Raw genomic sequence first — 20,750 nt, 5'->3', positions numbered from 1 at the left:
CACTGCTGGATGTGACATGGGGAGCAGTTTAGGAGACAGCTGACTCCAGAACACTGGATTCAGTGTGACAGCTCTCACTGCACATTTATGGGACACTGTGTGCCGGGCGATGTGTTGGGGGCTGGGAGTGAAAGTCAAAGAGCCAAACCACTCCGGGGTAGGATGGGGAAGCAGTGGGTTGGAAGTTCTCCATGAGTGCAGTGTCGTGGGATGGCTAGGCTGATGAGGAGGGTGGGCAGGAGGGGAGCTGTGGGATCACTGTGCTAGTCTGGGGCAGGAGGGCCCGACACAACTTCTGGGGGAGGTAGGACTGGCCTTAGCCTTAAAGACATAAATCAAAGTTCATTGAGCTGAGGTGGAAGGAAAGGGTGTTTTGGAAGGGAAGATCATGAGCTCAGAGACCTGACAGGCAGTGTCCGGGGATCACAGATTTCTGGGGTCATGTAAGGGGTGGGGTCCACATTGGTGGGAATGAGGCCTAGGAGACAGGGAGGGCCGAGGCCTTGAGGGTTTTGTGCGCTGTGATGTGAAGTTTGGACACTGATCTTCAGGACTCAGCTGCAGGGCCTCTTGGTTCCCTGCATCTTCTTCATGGCCCGGGCACTGTCCTCTCTATCTGCTGTAGTCCCCTCCACTTTAGTAGACCCTCCTGGACCTGACTTGTCCTCCCTTGAAAAATGTATATTCAGGCCTTCCTCCAGGAAGCCTTCCTTGACTTCCTCCGGCTAGCCCAGGCTCCCTGTAGCCCTTTGAGTTCCTCTTTCTACCACCCATGCCCCCTGCCCTTACATCATCCCCATGCTTTCCTGCCCTGAAAATTCATTCCTCTCTGCTCTACCCACGGAAGCCATGCTTTCAAACCCAGGAAGCCTGCCCTAATGAACTCCCACCCAGGGTCCTCTTCTGGCCTCCCACAACCTCACTGTGCCGCTTCTGAAACGTTTACGTCCCTCCCTGGTCCTCTCAGCAGCGGGCAGGTCCAGAGGGAGCACGTAGAGTGCGGATGGCGGCAAAAGATGGCCACATCGGAATCCCAGCTCCACCTAGAGCTACAGATGAGAAGAAACTTCTCCCTGTGCCTCACTTTTGTCATCTGTACAATGGGGCTGACCACAGCACCTCTGTCACGGTAAGGATTACAAGCATGTGCTGCGTGATCATGGCAGCCGGGACGAGCCTACCCATGTGGGGCAGGGAGAACTGTCCCCAGCAGTGTGAGGGGGCCAAGTCCCCAACAGGAGGGCTCCATGACTGGGCACAAGCGTGAGATTCTTCATTCAGGGCCTACTGGGTGCCACAGTGGGGCTGGGACTTTGACAACAGAGGCAAATTAAACATAGTACCGCTTTCCCAGAGCTCCCAGCCCAAGCCGGGAGATAGTCCTCAAGGGAATAGATAGTAACAACCCAGAATAAGCTTCCTGGTAGAAAGAGGAATTATATATATTTTTTAACCATTGGTTGTCCAGTGATGCTTTACTGAGATATTTTCCTTTGTAGTTCTTCACTAACTGGCCCTCCCACACTACCAATGTCATCTGTGATGTCACGAGGATGGTGGCCATCCACAGGGCAGCCCCCAGCCCGGGCAGTCCCCTGGGATCCCTTTAGTGGTTCCAGAGAGTTCTCAGGCTCAGAGCAGTGCGACATCTGTCGGACATGGTTGACAGATTCGTCAAAAATGGTATTCCCACAGTGCTCAGTGTTTTTCTGCTTCTTTCTGTCCCTTGGCGGTTCCTTGAGGGCTCTGATAATCAGGGTGGAGGCCGTGGTATCCCTTCTGTCTGGGCCTGTCCATTCTGAATGGTCAGTTTCCCTTCTGTCCTCCTCAGACCCTTCCAATTACCAGTTGCCTTGATGATGTCATCACCAACCTTTTTGGGAGTTGGCCCCAAGGGGCCGATCCTCGGAACCAGAGCAGGCGAGATGCCGACCTCACCACTGGTGTACCTCAGATGTGTGACTTTGAGCCCACTAGGGTCAAACTTAGGGGGCGTGGTGGAGGCAGCTGGTGTCGGGATGACTGAAGACAGCTGTGCCTTCACCCTTTCCAAGCTGACAGCCAAACAGCTCAAGGAGTTTATACTTCAAGGGAAGGGGTGCATTCGTAGGCCGGTAGCCATTTTGCCCCGAAGACTTTCCCAGCAGTGTGGACGACCAGTACCCATGGCAGATTCAACAAGTTTTTTTCCAGGCCCTGCCCCTGACCTGGCACTTTATTTGGCCTCCACCTGGCCCTCAGCCCCTTACCCCCCAGAAGGCTGATGGGTCCTGGGAGCAGCCCTGACCTCGTGGGCATCGAGGGGAGGCCAAGAGAGAAGAGGGGGATTCTCGGTGCCTGAGAGCGTTTGTGTACTGAGTCAGGATCACACGTGGGTGAGTCTGCCTCTGGGGCAAGCGGAAAGGGAAGCAGAGGCAGAACCAGGTACTTAAAACACAGGGATACAGGGCTTGACCTCAGGGGCCATGAGTTAGGACTGACCCCTCCCTGGGTGATATGGGCTTCAGCTGGAAGGGCTTTGGGGAAATAGCACCGCAGGTGGGGAGATGCCCAGATGGGGCCTGGGTGGGGATGTGTACCGTATCCCGGAGGCAACTCCTGCCTTTCCAGTTCTTTTTTTACCCCCTCAGCTCCCCCTCCTTTGGGGATATACTGCATTCACTGGGCCTCTGTCCTTGCCTTCCCTCCCCAAATCTTGGGTGGAGGGGGCCCTGGCCGGGCCCTCGCTGCCCACAGCTTCTGTGCGGCAGGCCTGTTCCTGGTCATGCCCTCTACAGCCCCAGGCCCCGGCAGAGGCCTTCTCCCCTGCCTGCAGCCTGCCTGGGCCGTCTGTTTTCCCTCCTCAGGGCAGAGGCGAAGCTTGTTTTTCTTCCCCGCTCAGGAATTGCGCCTCAGAAACATACAATGCAGCTGTTAAAATATCTGGGTCTGGCTGGGCGGCTGCACAGCGGGCCCCTTGTTCGCCTCAGACGGCGGCCTCCTCGTGGGAGCCGAGTTGGGAGCGTGGCTCTGGTGGCCGCGTGCTGGCGCGGTGGGGGGAACGCATGAGGTGGGGACCCTGGGCCTCTGGAAAGCTCCCGAGGCTTTGGGGGATTCTCCATCAAGGATGGGGACAGACCCCAGGCCTTTGCAGTCAAGCAGGATGACATATTTACAAAAAGGTTCCAGCCTGAGAATTTCCACAGTTGAAAGGCAGAGGCTCACAAGCCCCTGGGCAGGGAGGGGGAGGATGGGGCTGTAATGGGTCTGCCTTGTCCAGTCTTGGACAGCCCTCCTGTTGGGGACTTGGCCCCCTCACACTGCTGGGGACAGTTCTCCCTGCCCCACATGGGTAGGCTCGTCCCGGCTGCCATGATCACGCAGCACATGCTTGTAATCCTTACCGTGACAGAGGTGCTGTGGTCAGCCCCATTGTACAGATGACAAAAGTGAGGCACAGGGAGAAGTTTCTTCTCATCTGTAGCTCTAGGTGGAGCTGGGATTCCGATGTGGCCATCTTTTGCCGCCATCCGCACTCTACGTGCTCCCTCTGGACCTGCCCGCTGCTGAGAGGACCAGGGAGGGACGTAAACGTTTCAGAAGCGGCACAGTGAGGTTGTGGGAGGCCAGAAGAGGACCCTGGGTGGGAGTTCATTAGGGCAGGCTTCCTGGGTTTGAAAGCATGGCTTCCGTGGGTAGAGCAGAGAGGAATGAATTTTCAGGGCAGGAAAGCATGGGGATGATGTAAGGGCAGGGGGCATGGGTGGGGCCTCGTGTTTTCAGGGAATACAGGTCAGTGCAAGCAAATGGCCATTTCTATGCCATCTGAAGTGCCTGTCCCGAAGTTGCTCTTACCCATATCCTCCCAGAAAAAAACAGTGGTGGGGGGGAGGCCTTTTGCCTGGCTCGGGTCCTGATACCCATCTCCCCTTATCTGAGGCCGGCTTCTACAGCAGAGGCCTGCATTTCCCATTGGGGCCGTCACTGGCTGCTGTTCCGGCCCAGCAAGTCCGTGAATTAGGGTTAATGATCTGTTTTCTTGCACACCAGCAAGCGCAGGGGCTGGGCCAATTAGGGAGCTATCGTACTTGGAAAAATCCATTCAAGGAGTGAGGAAGAAGCAGGTGCAGCCACTAGAAGAGGGATTTTTGTGTGGTGCCCACCCCTGGCCACAGTGGAAGGATGAGGGCTTTGCCCTCTGTTTTTCATGCCTCTGGTCTGAAGCTCCTGAAATCAGCTGGACTGTGAGCCAGGCTGGCTGGGCTGCATGGCCCAGTGTGCTCCAGACCCAGGAAGTGAGGAAGTTCCTTCTTGCTAAACCCATCTCCCTCTGACCTGCCGTTCCCAGAGACTCCGTTGGGGCCCGCAGCTCCCCGGGGCACCACTAACCAACACAGTCTGTCCCCTGCTTCTTTGCCCCTGTCAGAGTGCTCTCCTTTCTTTGTCTCTCTGCCTGCTGTGTGCCAGGGTCATGCCCATGCCATTCCTTGCCCCTGGAGTGCCCTTCCCTCTCTCCTCTGCAGGCCAAGTTCAAGGCCTCTCACTCCTTGCCGTGAAGCCACAGGGCAGACCGGTGGTCATCTGGAAGCCCCCTCTGACATCCCCAGAGGCCCTCGCTCCCCAAGCTTCCACGGCCATGAAGTCTCTGCTCCTTATTCAACTTCTAGCATATACTAACTGAGACATCAGGGAACTCTAAACTACGCTTTATGCTTTTTGACACCTTCGCGATATTCCTTGCCAGTGGCAGGCATCTCCGTATTCAACAGATACGGTGGTGGTCGAACATGTGTGGGCTTCAGAATCCAGCGGACCTGCATTGAAACAGCAGAGCTGCTCCATGTTAGCTCTGTGACTTTGGGCAGGTTACTTACCCTCTCTGGGCCTCTGCTTCATCGTAAAGCAAGGATCAGGATATTGGCATCGCACGGTAGCTGTGGTGGGCTGTGTGATAACCGGAGGAGAGGAGCAGGCCAGGTGCAGGCCCCTGCAGGTGCTCGAGGCTTCTGGTCTTTTCTTTCTCTGGTCATGAGGCTCCCAGTATGAGGGACCCTGCCGGGCAGAGCAGGAATCCAAGGGGCCATGGAGAAGTGTGATGAGACTCTTCTTTTTCCGAGTCACAGAGGAATGAGAGCCCCACGTTGTCTGTCACGGGGCGGGAGTGTCAGAAGAAGGCTTTATTTCTTTTCCAGATGTGTCTCCTTTGTTGTCCTCATAGCACTCTGGGCAGCAGGCCAGGTAGCCGGCCACGTGCCAAGCCCACAAAGAGACAGAGGCTCCCGTATGCCGGCACCCTGCACATGGTGATATGTATGAGGTTCTTCTTCACCTTGGGAGGGACTGTACAACCTCTCACTGTCCATGGGGTCAGGGAACTGGGGCCCCGTGGTCCAGCCTCTTATCCCATATCTGACCTGGCCGGTCAGAAGACCCTCCCAAGGGTCTGCCAGCTCTGATGCCCCCTCTCAGGATTGCCCTCCCCCAGGGGGGCTGTGAGAGCCCCCAGCCAGGACAGTGTCTGAGGGGCCAGCCCAGGCAGAAGTGTGAGGTTCCCTTCCCCATGTCAGGTCCCTAGAAGAAGGAGGAGCCAGGGACAGGGTAGTGACATGGTTCTGGTTGTGGTAAGTCTGTCCTTCCTCTTCCAGCCCTGCAGACCCTCTCGGTCTGGAGCCCCCTTGTCTGGGTTTCGCTAGAGATGGTTTGCTGCTGGGACCTAGTGGGGCTGTTTCACATAGCCTTGATCCCACACACAGAGACAAGGCAGCTGGACAGAGAAGTCAGAACCAGATGCAGCTGAAGCCTGAGGTTCTGCAGAAAGGTGTATGTCTGCATTAGCCCCAGCTGTCATCTGGGCCCCCGCAGGCAGGTGACCCTTTTTTGGAGGCAGGTGTCTGCCTGCAGAGTTTCTCCTGCCTGGCCAGCCTCCAGTGGGGACCCAGTGTTGGTGGGTCTGCTCCTGTGACGTGTGTTAACAACCACGCCGGGAATGTTGACTGTCCTCTCAAGCACCCTGGGAAGCTCTGTGTGACCAGGGACGAAACAGAGGCTCAGAGAGGGGCAGTAACATGGCCAAAGACACATAGCTGATGGAGACTGCACTGGTCCAAGCATATTTTACGCTGAGAGAATAAAATGCGTATGTATTATAAAATAGGATTCTTTTATTCCCTGTGATGAAGGGCAAGCAGAGTGTCCCCAGCTTGGTGTGGTCCTGGGGAACCCTCACCTCACCCACTCCCTCTTCTCCTGCAAGGTGCACGAATAAGGTGGAGCACTGGGACTGTGTGGAAGTCCACATCTGGTCCTCACGCCTCCGACCTGGAGAGTCAGACCCCCAATTCCTGTTTACGTGGCTGGCCTCTGCACGGTGGTGTTGGACTGGTATCCCCTTGGTAGGGAGCCCCCAGTAGAACATCCACTTTCCAGATGGCAGTGCTAAAGGGATGGGAAGTGAAATGATGGGTACCCGGCCACTTGGCAGATTCAGGACATGTGCTTGGGGCATGACCTTGGGGCCACAACTGGGGAGGGGAGGAGTCTGCTGTTCTCTTTGTAGTGATAACTAGCTTATAATGATCATTTCCTTTAATCTGGGGTGCACTGATCATGTGTTTTTCACTTCAGGAAATTTTACCTGTTTTATCTCCTTCAGTCTTAAAAACGAGCGTGATTAAGGCAGGGTGGGTGATTATGATCGCTGGTGTATTTCTGTGCATGTCGGTCTGTGTGAATCTTTGCACATACATGATCGCGTGTGAGTGTGTGCACATGGTGTGCACCTCTCAGTGTGTAACTGCGCCTGTGTATGTGATTGTGTAAGCACGCGTGACTGGGTATATGTGCATGAGTGTGGCAGGGTGTGTGTTGCACGTGCATGTGTGCATGCATGTGACTGTGTATGTGGTTGCTGTGTGTTGCGTGTGCTCTGTGTGTGCCCACATGTGTCAACACGTGTGTGGCCGGGGCGCACAAGCCACTCGGCTGAGATCAGAGGAGGTGAGAACACCCGCCCCGAGGTGGCTGCGAGGACTAGGAGGCGAGGTTTCATCTCTCTCCTGGAGAACGATCTCGCCCGGGGAAGACGCTCTAATTCCTGTGACTCACTCGTTAGAGGAGTTCAAAGCAGCCAGGTGGCGGGAGGGTGTCTGAGATTGCCGGTTTCGGAGTGATTCGCTCATTCTGCTCTGATTATTAATTTAGTCTTCAAGCCAGCCCTTTCACTCAGAGCTCTTAACCTGTTCTGTGCCATGGACCCTCCTTGGAATGATGCTGTTGACGCACAGGAGAAAACGACACAGGATTACGGGAGAAACTCCGTGTCTGGAACGCAATGATCGCATATTAAAGGCACGGCATCGGTGCCTTAGGAATGCGTGTGCTTCTGGGCAGGCTCAGGTTGCCAGCTCACTGGGATCTGACGGCAACCTTAAGCGGGATGCCGTGGGGAGCATGGGTGATGCTCTGTGCCGTGGTGGGAACGCATCTGGGACTTGGCCTTGGCACAAGTGGCTTGTGGTTTGTCCATGCTCAGCCTGAGGGTCACCAACTTCCCATTCCAGGTTAGCCTAGAGAGTATGTATTTTTTTTTTTACCTTTGGGCTATGCAGCCTTGCATTCACTGGAACTTGTAAATTACTTGGAATAATTTTTAAATGATCTGGAAGTGAACCTGTAAGTGGCACGCCATGAAGGTTTTCTGGAACCTGCCTGCATATCGCAAATACCTGTGGAACTTTTTAAAAATTGGCGGTATTTTGTCCCACCGACTCTCCGCCCAGAACTCTGGAATCCAAATCTCCAGGAGAAGGTCCAGGAAAGCCTGCGGGGCTCTTGGTGCTGCCAGGTCTTTCTGGAGGGCCGGGTGACTCTGGGGTCTCCTAATGAAGACGGGCTCCTCCTGGGTTCTGGTCCAGTGCCCCCTCTTCCCTGAGCAGAACCTGGGGAGCGTGGTTGCATCTCCTCTCGGGAGCTGTCCAGACATGCTCAAGCATTGTGAGTTCCCTGGGTGAAGTGGGGGTGTAGCCTCTTCTCCTCCCCCGGGAGGGCTGTGTTCCCAGCCCCTCTTGTTCTGAGGCCTTTTGAGGAGCCTGTGGGAAATATTTCAACACAGACCTTTACACCCTCCGCCCCCCCGCCCCACTAAGGTCTGGGATCCCGGAACCGGGCAATCCCCTCCTTGCTGTCCCCAGCTGGCCTCTGGGAGCTCAGGTGACGCTGCTGACAAGGCTGAGACGGCTGCCTGGAGGAGCTTTGGGGAGTGAAAGTGGCTGCCTGGGACCCTGGGCGCCTGGTGTTTACCCAGAAATTGTGCTAATCCCACTAATTCCCGTGCTTTATGCAGCTTCTCTGCTCTGTCTCCTGCTCTCCTCCTCTGGCAGGGGAGGGAAGTGGAGGGCAGCAGCTGATCTGCAGGATACTGGGCCTGGGGCACAGTGGGTACTGTACGGGGTCTCACTCCACCCCTGGCTGGGGGACCCCAGGTGTTTCCACCTGTTCCCCAGGCCCCAGAAAGCAGTCTGGATTGTGGGACCCTGATGAATACCCTTTCGCCCCATACTCCGTTCACCTGCATCCTTTGGTGGCCACATACCTTGAGGCTTCGGGCAGCATGACTGCCCCTGGACCTGGCTCTGGACCTGGCCCTTTTCCCTCCGTGGAAAGTGGCCTGGAGCAGCTCACTTCCTCGGGTTGATAACACCTGTTCTGACACCCTCACAGGGCGGGGAGCCACGTCTACTGTTCTCTGAGAAAACCCCCAGTCTTTTCCTGCTCTTCTTTCTAGTCTCCTCCTGTCCCTTCACAGAAATGGTCACAGTCCCTTGAACCGCTCTGCTTGGCGTTCCTGATCCTAAAGTCTGAGGGTTCTGACTTGTTGGCCTCAGTTTCCCCATCTGCATTTGGAAGGGGTTGGCTCCATGCCTCAGGAGTCTGCCAGCCCCCCACTGAGGCTGGGCTTGGGTCACATGTGCTGACCCTGTGGCTGCCTTGAGTCCTCTGCCGGTTTCTGGTCTACTGAGCCCCGTGCCCTCCAGATGCACGGGCCTGGCTTCCAGGGCCCACCTTACCCCATGGCAAGGGATCTGGACATCTGCTCTGCTGGGCCTGGGGACCTAGGGTGCAAGGCCCAGCTGTGCCCTGGAGGAGATCACAGCCAAGCAGGAAGCCAGGTGGATGTGTGGCAGGTTATGACCATGCTGTGTAAGAGGTACCATGGTGGTGGGGGAGTACCCAAACCCAGGCAAAGACCCCCAATTCATCTAGGGGAACCATTTCCCAGCCTAGTGCAGCACGAGGCATGAAGCTGATTATCAATAAAGAATTACTGAGGAGAGCCTGGGTGGCTCAGTCAGTGGGGCGGCTGACTCTTGTTTTTTTGTTTTTAAGATTTTATTTATTTTGACAGACAGAAATCACAAGTAGGCAGAGAGGCAGGCAGAGAGAGAGAGAGGAGGAAGCAGGCTCCCTGCTGAGCAGAGAGCCCGATGCGGGGCTTGATCCCAGGACCCCGGGATCATGACCTGAGCCGAAGGCAGAGGCTTTAACCCACTGAGCCACCCAGGCTCCCCCTGACTCTTGGTTTTGGCTCAGGCCGTTATCTTGGCATCTTGGGATTGAGCCTCGAGTCATGTCGGGCATGCTCAGCAGGGAGTCTGTTCAAGGATTTTCTCTCTCCCTCTGCCTCTCCCTCTGCCCTTCCCCCTGTTCATGCTATTTTTTCTCTGTCTCTCTCATAAATGGATAAATGAATCTTTAAAAAAAAAAATTACTGAATAAAGAGTTAGTGAATCAGGGGCGCCTGGGTGGCTCAGTGGTTTGGGCTGCTGCCTTCGGCTCGGGTCATGATCTCAGGGTCCTGGGATCGAGCCCCGCATCGGGCTCCCTGCTCCACGGGAAGCCTGCTTCCCTCTCTCTCTCTCTGCCTGCCTCTCTGCCTACTTGTGGTCTTTGTCTGTCAAGTGAATGGATAAAATTAAAAAAAAAAAAAAAAAAAGAGTTAGTGAATCAATGTATCACCGTCCTGCCCCGGATGGCTCCAACAGACCGGGGCCCCTGCGGCGTCACGGTGTTTGCAAGCAGCTCAAACAGCCTCAGCTTTCGCCCACCCTTGACAGGTGGTGGTCTCCTTCCACCCATCTTGCTACCTTGGAGACAGCACTAGGGCAAGAACGATGTCAAATCCTGCTTCTGGGATCCCCTGGGCTCCTGGCACCATGCTCCCTATACCTGCAGGGCCTAACAGTTAGGGACTTGTGCCTGCCAGGGGATTCCGGGGTAAATCCCTTAGCGCCGTCAGATCCTTACGCAAGGGACAGCTCACTGTGGTGCCTGGGAGTCCGGCTTTGGGGCAGGGAGCATGGGCTTAAGGTCTGGCACAGACACCTCAAAGTGTTCATCTTTGGGCAAAGTTAACTCAACTTCTCTGAGTATTGGTTTCTTTCTTTTTTAAAGATTTTATTTAATTAGAGAGAGGGAGAGAGGGCACGAGTTGGGGGCTGGGGCAGAGGGAGAAGCAGACTCTCTGCTGAGCAGGGAGCCCGATGTGGGGCTCAATCCCAGGACCCTGGGATCATGGCCTGAGCCAAAGGCAGACATTTAACCTACTGAGCCACCCAGGTGCCCCTAAGCATTGGTTTCTTTCTATGTAAAATGTTGTGAGGATTAAATGAGATCACTCTTGTGTGGCGTTTGGCACCCGGTAAATGCTTATTAAAGTTTTGTTGTTCCAGCTGTTATTTTTATTTTTGTCCTTACTTCCAAATTCAAGGTGTATTTCAACGTGGGGCCAGAATTCCTTCACCTGAACTTTTTGGGAGGAAAACACAGGCTGTTCACGAAATCACTTGGCATTTCAAAGAGCCGTGGTTTCCTGCCGCAAAGGTCCCTTTTCTTTGCCAGGCATTCTTGAGGAGCTGGCCTATGCCAGCCTGACCTGGAGGTGATGATGAATTCAGTATGAAGGTGGGGGCTGCAGGCAGAGATCCCTAAGCTGAGGCCACCCTGACTGGGGAGGAGTTGGGGGGGCTTCCCCGAGCGGCTGATGTCTCAGTGGCATACTGAAGGAACAGTAGGGCCCCACAGAGAGGGTGAAGGTTTGCCCATGGGCGGCCCGGCTGGAGCAGAGGGCTGGGGGTGTCCAAGGGCAGGACTAGTCACACCTGGCTGGGACTGAAGGAGACGTGGGGAGAGGAGGCTGCAGGAAGACTTTGTTGAAAGGCCCAAGGGACTCAGCAAGGCCTTGGCTAAGGGAGGGTTGTGATGAGATTCTGGTTTGGGGAAGGCGCCTGGCTGTCGGGGGAGAGGACAGCTTTGGAGGAGGATCAGAGGTGGTTTTGGAAGGACCCCCGATGTGGAAGGGAAGGGGGCCGATTTGATACAGAGCAGCCTTCCTGAGACGCCCCACTGGCGAGGTGTTGTGGGAAAGTGATGGCAACTCCCAGCCGATCCGATGTCGGAGGAAAATGGGGAGGAGGGAGGTGACCCAAGGGTGCGGCTTAGGCGTCCTGGAGGGTGGTTCCTATGGCCGGCTAAGGGGGCTAGGAAGGTGGAGCAGCCGTGAGCCGGGGTGCCTTGCTGGCGAGCCCGTCACCTATAGGCAGAACCTTGAAGGACAGAGTACATACACAAATAGGCTCCAGGCCCAAGGAAAGCCCAGAACACGACAAAATCTTCAGGGAGGTTTCTCTGTCCTCCATCTGCCTTGGGTTTCCTTGACAGTGAGTTTTGAAAGACTGTGGAAGTGGACGGGCTGGTGGGTGCAGACGGAAATAGGGGGTCCAGGACTCAGGCTGTTCTCTTGGCACCGTCCTTGATACCTCATATCATTGTTCTGGGCCCTTCCCGTTTTCTATTTAGAAAGACGTGAGAGTTTTGAGTGGATTTATTAGCAAGATAAAATTCTGGACCAGCCGATGTGAATTTAACCTTGAGGCCCTTGGCGATGGAGCTGCCTGCTGTCTTTGGTTTCTGCCCTGCTGCAACCCAAAGGCTCCTGACCAGAACATTCCCTTCTCACAGGCCTGCAACCTGGCCCCACCTCCTTTCTGACGCAGCAGTGGAGGACCTCTGGACTGTCCAGCTGTTGTGTCATTTTCTGCTCCTTCTGTGGAACTTGTAAATTGGTCGAATTTCCCAACTAAATTGTCTGTGCCTCTGTGTCTCTTACTTCCACTTGTTTCCTGACCCACCCCATCCCTGGGCCCTGTTCACCGTATGTGACTGAAGCTGGTCAGCCCTCAGGCCTCACCGTCTGCATCTCTCAGTAGCTTGGGAGAGAGCTAATTGTTCCCCCTCCTCGAGGCATCTCACTCCTGCTTTCGCTTCTGACACCCCCATACTCTCCGGGTGGTTTTTTCCTTCTCCTTTCCCCACTGCTTACTCTCCTTGGCTGGTTTATTCTGTCTTCCCCAGAAATGCTGGAATGTCCCTGTCTTAGCTCTGGAACTTTCTCTTCTTCGTTTCCACCCTGTCCTTTGGAGATCTTCAATGGCCGCCATTCTCCTGTCTCCAGCCTCTACCTCTCTCCCGAGCTCTGAACTTACCATTTCCAACAGTCTCTGCGTGACTTAATAAGCATTTCAAACTTTACATGGCCTGGACAGACTGAGCTCCTGATTTCTTCCCCAAACCTGCTTCTTACCTGCTGCGCTCCCTCCCAGCCAATGGCACCACCGTTCCTTGATCCAGGCAGGTCCTCAGCCAGAAATAGGAGCCATCTTGGACACTACTACTCTTCTATTAAGAAGCGTGGTTTTCCCATTTCTATTCTGTAACTTGATACAAATAATTAGTTATTAGCAGTATCTGTGAGTGATGAGGCACATTGGTGAAGGTCTCGCTGGTGACCCAGCACTCAGCTGCGGTTGGAACCTCACCTGTGCCCTGCATCCGCCCCACTACACCGTGATCCCCCTCTTTCTAACACACCCCACGTCCAAGCCCTAGAAGGCCTGTGTTCTCTGCGTCCCACCACCACCCCCTTAACCCAGACCACTATTGTGTCTTCCTGGGTCATCCCGGCGGTGCCTCTTTCCCCTCAGATCGGCTTGCGCACAATTGCAGGAGGACCCCAATACGCTATCAGACCTGTCACAGCCCTCCTTTGCTCCGAACCCTCCAGGGCCTGTATTCACCTGGCTGTTCTTCAAACTAGCCAGCCTCTGCACCCCCTCCAGCTCTGTGGCTCCTGCCTCTGCCCTCTGGCTGCCATGGGTCCCCTCAGGGCTTCACGGGGCACCCCATTCCATCTTCAAGGGGCAAGGCAGTGGCCCCTCAGGCCCTCCCACCCCATTCAATCCTACAACTTAGCTTTCTCTTTTTGTACTACTTCTCACCCACTGAAACATATAAATATACCTTTATTTCTCCTGCTCTTCTATAGGATCCCTTTCCCAAGTAGAACGTAAACTCCGGGGACTGTACCTTTGGCACCAGACGAATGCCTGATACATAACAGGGGCTTAAAAATGTGTGGACTGAGTTTGCGCCAGAGAGTAAACAATGGAAAAATCTTTTGAATGAATGAATGAATGCACGAATGCACAGATGCACAAGTAAAGGAGAGGTGGATCCTGGTGAGCAGGGATGGAACAGGAATCCGAGGGCTTTCCTTCGAGGACCTCTAAGTCATTGTTATTCTGTTTATTCTTATTTTCCTGCAGTCCCGCCTTGGAGGCCGTTTCTTTGGACTTAATTTCTCCAAGTGGTCCTTGCTCCTTGCCACTATGGGCTGTAGGATCTAGGGGCTCAGGTCTTAAAAATCTGGGGTAGGGGGCAATGAATGTGCTTGGCTGGTGTCCGTGAGGTCGTTCCCAAGAAGACCAGATGAATCTCAGAACTAATAATTCTCAAAATTAATTAAACCCTCCTTCCCAATTATAAGAGAATTAAGTGGGCTGCTTCATGGCGGGGGCAGCCGGGAATCTGGGTCAGTGGATCCCGACTGGGTCTGGGGGCAGTCCATGTTGGTGAACGTCTTTGTCTTTTCCTCCAGGGCTGTCACCCAGGACTATGAGCGGCTAAGATGGAGACGTCGGCCTCAGTCACTGCCACGGAGAAGAAGGACGCCAAAAGTGGGAGCCTGGAGGGTGCCGCTTTCCCAGACCCCGGCAGGAAGGCTTCTGCTCTGGCAGTGGCCGCGGCCGCGGCGGTAGCTGCCCACGGAGGTACGCTCGGCGGGCAGCAGGCGTGTTTTTCATTAGCCCGTTAGGATTTAATTAGACGGGTGGCCGTTGTCATCGGGCCGGCATGCTGGGTTTATGGGGGGCGAAGAGGAGGGCGTCCCCCACCCCACCTCTCCACACCCCCCCCCACCCCCGCTCCCGGGGATCCCAGGCCCAGTGATGTGCGACAGCAGGCTTCTGGGGGGAAGGGGCGTCTGGCCGCCCTCAATCTGCCGCGCGGTCCCAGGTGCATTCGCTTGGCACATTCGAGATGTGCCAGCGACACGGCTCCTGGCCTCTGGCCCACCAGGGACTATTTTGGAAAGTAATTGTCTCCTGATCCCTTCTGGCTGTAATTAGAGGGTCAGGTACGGAATTTAGTATCCTTAGGTGAATTTCTGGCCAACTTAATTATAACAGAAGGACTCCACGAGCCACAGCCTCTCATTTACTGCCCCGAAGAGAAATAGTCTCTGGTTTCCACTGGTCCGTGCCAGCATCCCGTCGGGAAAGTTTGGCGGGAAGGGGAGACCTCCCCTTGCGTGCGCGTAGTCCATCTGGAGGCCGCAGAACTATTTCTGTCTCTGAGGAATGGAGAGTCTGAGATTTCTTTTCTTTCCCTTTTTATTCAAGTGCATTTAGTCATGGCCTGTTGCTCCTGCCGCTCAGGCACAGCTCAGGGAGCAACTGGGGGCAGAGAGGCCCTCATGGCTCTGGTGTGCAAGCATGGGCGGGGCTTCTCATGCTTTGATGCGCTCACACATGCGGCGGGGGCGGGGCTTGCCCAAGTGCGGAGCCCAGTTGAGCCTGTCTGGCAGGTGGGGCGGAGTTTCTGCATTTCCCACCGGAACTCAGGTGAGGCTGGTGTTCCTGGTCCACGCCTGGCGTTCCTGGTCCACGCCTGGCGCCTGGTGCATCTGGTGGCTGGAGCGCAGGGAATCGGCAGAAGCTCGGAGCGGGAGGAGGGAGCTAGTGTTTCTAGGAGTGAACTGGAGGACCTCTGTCTGGGTCGGTGTTACCACATTTGTTTTTATTCCACCCCTCATCCCCGCCCATGATTCTCAGTTGGAGGCTATTATCAGGCCCTGTGGCCCAAGTCTGGAGAGGAAGAACGGAGCCCAAGCTTCTTGCTCCCATGGGGAGGTGGGCGTTTGGCCTCCCTACTAGGATGTTGCCCCTGGACCCCTGTCCCTCCCTCTGCTACCAGCTGCGGTGGAGGAAGGAGCCAAAGCCCAAGGGGGGCTCCCCACGCAGGGTAGTGTCAGGAGAAGAGGGCAGGGAGGAGCAGGGAGGGGAGGCTAAGAGTGGGAGGTCCAGTGGCCTGGTCCTCGGGCTGGCTCGTTCCAGGCCTGGCTATGTCTGCATGTGATCTGTTCCTTCTCCACGGCTAACCCTGTCCTGTGGGGACTGCTCAAGCTATCCCTCTCTCCCTGATGGACAGACATAGGGCTCTCAGAGTGGCCTGAGGCAACTCTGGCAAGCCTGGGCCTCAGTGCGTCTCTGGCCTGCCCCTGAGCTCTCTGCTCTCCCTGCCTCGGCCTGGGTCAGCCTCTCCCCAGCCATGAGCTGCTGGGGAACTGCCACACAGGGAGATTTACTGCCATCTGCAGCAGCAGAGAACAGACCTAGGCAGTAATTAGACAGTGATTAGGCTGTAATTGGGGGAAGCCCCTCTAGCGTCAGACCTGGTTGTCACCAATGGGCAATAACAGCGAATGCTGGAGGGGATCTCAATCTGGGGGAACGGGCAGCAGGCCTCTAGCTTGGGGGACAGTGGTTCCACGGAGGCATCCAATCCCACTCTTCCCTACCCGCACCCTCACCCTTGGATGCTGCCCCTGCCTGCCCCGGCAGGCCTTTGTCCCCTCATTCCCCAGCCCCAGAGGAGCACTTGGTGGACTCGTTTCCAGCAGAGGGTGGTTGTGACCTGTCTTTGAAATAAGTCTCGAATCAGGAGCAGCTAGCCCTGTGGACCCCCCCTCACCGCCCCCTCCCTTGGAACGGGGTATCTTGGAACTGGGGCAATGGTGCTAGTGGACCATGACACCATGTTCCATGGGTGGGGGTTTGGGGAGGCCCAGTGGTGCTGCCCAGAGGGGACTGGCGTGGGTCTTAATTGCAGCCTCATCCCCAGGGCTGTGCCCTTTTCCATTCTGGGCCCCATTTCCCCAGATGTCCTCCAAAGTCTTCATGATCTTGTGACAGTCTTCCAATACTGAACACTTAAGGCGGTTTCTGGTTTTTCACAGTAGGAAAATCACAAGGAAATGAAATATTTTTGCCTACAGAGGTATGTTCCTTCTCAGAACCAGAGCCATATAATCCCAGTGGCAGGGTCAAAGCCCCTGGAACCAGGAATGGGGTGACATTGGATCAAGGGGTCAGAAGGTGGCCTGGAATATAGGCTACCCCTCTCTCCACCCCACACACACGTCTGGACCTCGCAACCCTGCCAGTTTGTAGGATCTGGTCCCTTTGTCATGGTGGCTGGTTGCTCACCACGGTGCTCCCACATTCTCGGACAAGACTCAGTCATCCTCTGGACTGATGTGTGATAAGTCACAAACACTCAGCTTGTGTGTTCCAGGAGAGGAGACCTCTAAATCAAACTGTAGAACATTTGTTGAATAGAACATTATGCAGCCACTGAAAATGTTTATCAAGACTTTATAATAATGTGGGGGGAGGATGTGCCTATGTTCTAATAGTAGGTGAAAAAAGCAGGGTACAAACCATATATTACCTCTGTCACAACTTTTAGATTACTTGGAAGTACCATTAGCGGTGGTCACCCAGATAGGACTCAGGGTAATGGACAGTGCCTTCAGGAAGCTTATTCCTTTGATTCTTAAGGACCTTTGGCCTTCTAGAACCCTCTATGAGACTGTTAACTTCTCTGAGAACAGCAGTGGGCTAGAGCCAGCCCCTGCTGACTTGTATGAATAGAATGTAGATATTGTCCACTTCTTCCACTCTTGACGTTAGGTTGGTAACTAGAAGTTGGCCACAGTGGGAGTAGTTAAGGCAGGAAGATTGGCAAACCCTACAAATCCGGGCTGTGTGCTCCTGCCGTCTTCTGCCAGAGCCTGTTGTTGGACTTCTCCCAGCACATGGAGCTGCTGGGCACGAGGCTGAGGTGACAGGCACATCTATTTCATGCGTGCTCGGAGCCTCTTCGTTTTGTAAATGAGACTGAGACAAGGTAGGGAAGGGACTTGCCCAGGGTTACCTGCTGCTTTAACAGAGAGCAAGGTCTGAGGCTCCATCTCTCCCTGTAACACAGTGAGAGTCTTTATTGGTATTTGCTTTCCGATGGTGACTTTAGACTGTTGTTGGGTGATTTGGGCGTTAAAGCCCAGTCCACTGAGACCTGATGATACCTGTCCAGTCTCCACACCAGGCATAGCAAGTCACTCTTCTGTCCAACAGGCTGACTGCACCTTCACTCTTCCAGACGGCTAGTTCTTTGAGATCTGGGGCCATGACTTACTTGCAGAGGAACCTAAAAAGTCACCTGGGCTGCCTGGTCCTTGTTGCTTTACCTCCCTTAGGTATCACGAGGCCGGACCTGCTGGGAGCTGGGCATGGCCACTTGGAGTCCTTACCTCTCTGAGCCCACATATGCACAGCAGAACAGGGCAGTGGCAGAGGGCGAAGCAGGACTTGTGGTCAGACTGGGAGCAGCTTCCGTGAATCACCTGTCTGGCGGGAGCAGACAGCAGAAGCCCAGGCTGGTGGGTCTTTTCCCAGCCTCTTGAACTGTGGTGTTAATGCTTTGGAGGCCATAAATCTTTTTTAAAATCACATTTTGGCCCAGAGCTTTTTTCCCTTTTAATTTTTAAAATGGCGTAATTTTAAAGGCAATTTGATTCAGATGTTTTTCATTGCTTTTCACCAAAACTGCCCAAACACTGTCGTATTTTCCTCTGCAACAGTGGGTTTTCTTTTCCAAAAATATGCCTCAACCTGTCTGTGTGCCTCGGCTAAGCACCAAGGACCCAACTACTCCAGGTCTCCGGGCTGGGACAACTGGAAAGTCTGGAGCCATAAAACTTGGAACTGAGTCTTGGTCTGAGAGCTTTGCTAAGTCCCTGAGGTCATACAGCCAGACAGGCTTTAGAAACTCTGTGAGGCGCCTACAGTGGCCCCATCTTACTGTCGCAGAGCGCCCACCATGTGCTGGACCAGGGTCCTCCCCGTGTGGTCCCCCACCAGCAGTAGGAGCATCCCTGGGAGTTAGGCACAGCCCCCCTGCCCCCAGGCCTCCAGGAGCACTGCTTCCGGGAGTGGGGCCCAGCAAGGTGGGGATTCTGATGCCCTTATTAAGTGTTGGGCCCTCTGTGTTCTAGCTGCATGTGGAGCTGCTAGGGGACAGTTACAGGAAACGGCATGTGCTCACACTGGCCTGGCCCAGGGCACTTCATAGGGAGTGGCTGCTCCCATCGCTGCTCTTCTCCCAGGGGGGCACAGAGAAGCAGTAGGAAACAGCTCAGACCCTAGAGCCACACCACCCTGGTAAGGCCCTGCTCTGCTAACCTTGGGCGCATCTGAACCTCCATTTCCAAATCTGCAAAATGGACACAGTCATGATCCCTACCTCACAGCGTTGTGAGAATTACTTGTGTCGAATGCTATAAAGCGGCAGGCACTAAGCGAGGTCTGTGTGAGGCCCAAGTTAAGGCTCTGCTTTATGAACAATTGCTAGTTTTCCTTGTCTAGGCTCTGGAGACTTTGTCTGACTCAAAAAGTCTTCCCTTCACTGGTGACTCTTGCTAGTTGACTTGTTGAGGCTGGACAGGGGGTAGGAAGACCAGATCTCTGCTCTCTTCCTCCTCGAGAGTGGTGGAGGGAGCTCTAGGCTGGAGATCGGGCCTGAGTGGATGTCCTGCTTTACTGCATTACCCCAGGCTGTCCTGGGTAGGTGACCTGAGTGGGTCGCTGGCCTTGCCCACTCAGCCTTCTCCCATGTACACTAGAGGGTGGGGTCAGACCAGAGGTTGCCGAATCTGGTCAAGCCCCAGCATCCCATGAGACAGCGGTATTAAATGCAGATCCCCAGGCCACTCCAGACCTCCAGGAATGGAATATCCCGCAGCCGGGGCCTGGGCGTGGGTGTTGACACAGGGTGCTGCTGGTCTGAGGTAGGGCGTGTATCCCTAGAGGAGGGCGCACTAACGGGGTGCCGCTGGTTCACACGGACTGGGCAGTGACCTGCCTGTCCACCAGGCTTGAGGACTGGGTGACTCTCGGCACATGGCTCCTTGCTGCAGGGAACTTCTGTGCCCCCCGCTGCCCAGCCACCCCTACATCTAATTCACTGGCCCTGCTGGCTTCTTCGAAACTTTCTTCCAGAGGTGAGCCATTCCTGTCAGTCTTGGAATACTGCGTAAATACCAGGGTCTATAACCAAGCCAGGTGTTGCGCATTCTCGCTGAGATGCCAGGGTAAGGAAATGTACCCAGGTCACCTGGACCTTACTGTGCCCTGTCATTTATAACTGCCTCTGAGTCCCTGGTGTCTTTGCCCTCTCTCTGTTTCTGGGCCATCCCCCTAGGATGCCCTAGGGGCACGGCATTTTTTTGTTGACCTCCCCCGCACCTCCAGCAAGGCAGGCACCTGATAAACGATTGGGGAGGGAGGGGAGTCTGATGCGGTAGTGCCAGGTGCATACGAGTGGGCTGATGTGGCCTGCTGCCCCTGAGGTCCCCAAGGGCCAGGATCAATTGGGCTGGCCTGCTCCTTGGCCCTCCAGAGGCCCTTTGCAGCTCGCTGAGCAGGCCAGCCTCCCTGGCCTACCTGGACGGCTTCTCAGGGGCCACACACTTCCGCCTTGGGCTGGAGGATTTGCTCAGGTGTGACTAAGTGGGCAATTATTCTTATTTAAGTGATTTTTAGGATGGCTGTTGTCACTGTTGCGGAGTTGGTTTTAATGGCCCAGCCACATGGAACAGCCAGTTCCCATCAGACTTTGTCCAAGAACAGAGCTCAGTCCTCCCTAACGGCTCCCTGCACCCAGGAAGTGGGATGCAGTGCAACCATCCGGGTGTTTTCCGGGGTGGGGGGAGGGGGGAGCCTCTGAATGACTTAATGACACCCTGGCCCCATGCTCCAGGGCTGCACTGGAGGGTCGGGGCCCCTGGGGCCGAGGTGAGGGTTGGAGACTCCTTCCGGTCCCCAGCGGAATAGGGTAGGAAGGACCTGGGCTATTCCAAGCTCCCCACTGTTCGTGGTGTGCTCTGGAGCTAACTTTTCTCAAGTCTGTAGAGTGGAGGTGGTGATGGGCACTACACCTGGCTCTAGGGAGCTGAAATGGAAGAGTGTTTAGAGAATGACCATCAGAGGGTCTGCGTAGCGACAAAATAAATGTTAGTGACACGAAAGTGAATGTCCATTCCTCTTGCGTCTCATGGTCTCATGCCTCCCTGAGACCTCAGGCTCTTTTAAAGGTCGCTCTGAACGTCACTCAAAATGGCCCTGTTGGCTGAGCACCTGAGTCTTGCTTTCGGCTCAGGTCATGACCTCGGGGTCAAGGGATCGAGCCCTCTATCGGGCTCCATGTTCAGGGGGATGTCTGCTCCAGATTCTTCCCCTCCCTCTCTGAAAATAAATAAA

General features: G+C 55.1%; 1 protein-coding gene across 1 annotated transcript in view; it reads left to right on the top strand.

Annotated features, from left to right (window-relative positions):
- Positions 1–20,750, top strand: part of GLI2 (GLI family zinc finger 2) — a 242,550-nt gene that overhangs the window by 50,969 nt on the left and 170,831 nt on the right. Inside the window, exon 2 of the mRNA XM_045066465.1 lies at positions 13,970–14,141. Coding sequence (XP_044922400.1) covers positions 14,000–14,141 — 142 coding nt within the window. The 5' untranslated portion in view covers positions 13,970–13,999. The remainder of the gene's footprint in view (positions 1–13,969; positions 14,142–20,750) is intronic.

This window comes from Mustela putorius, unplaced genomic scaffold (assembly GCF_011764305.1).
Source record: "Mustela putorius furo isolate JIRA1106 unplaced genomic scaffold, ASM1176430v1.1 tig00003867_pilon_pilon_pilon, whole genome shotgun sequence".
Lineage (NCBI taxonomy): Eukaryota > Metazoa > Chordata > Mammalia > Carnivora > Mustelidae > Mustela > Mustela putorius.
This window is presented reverse-complemented; position numbering and strand designations above follow the sequence as displayed.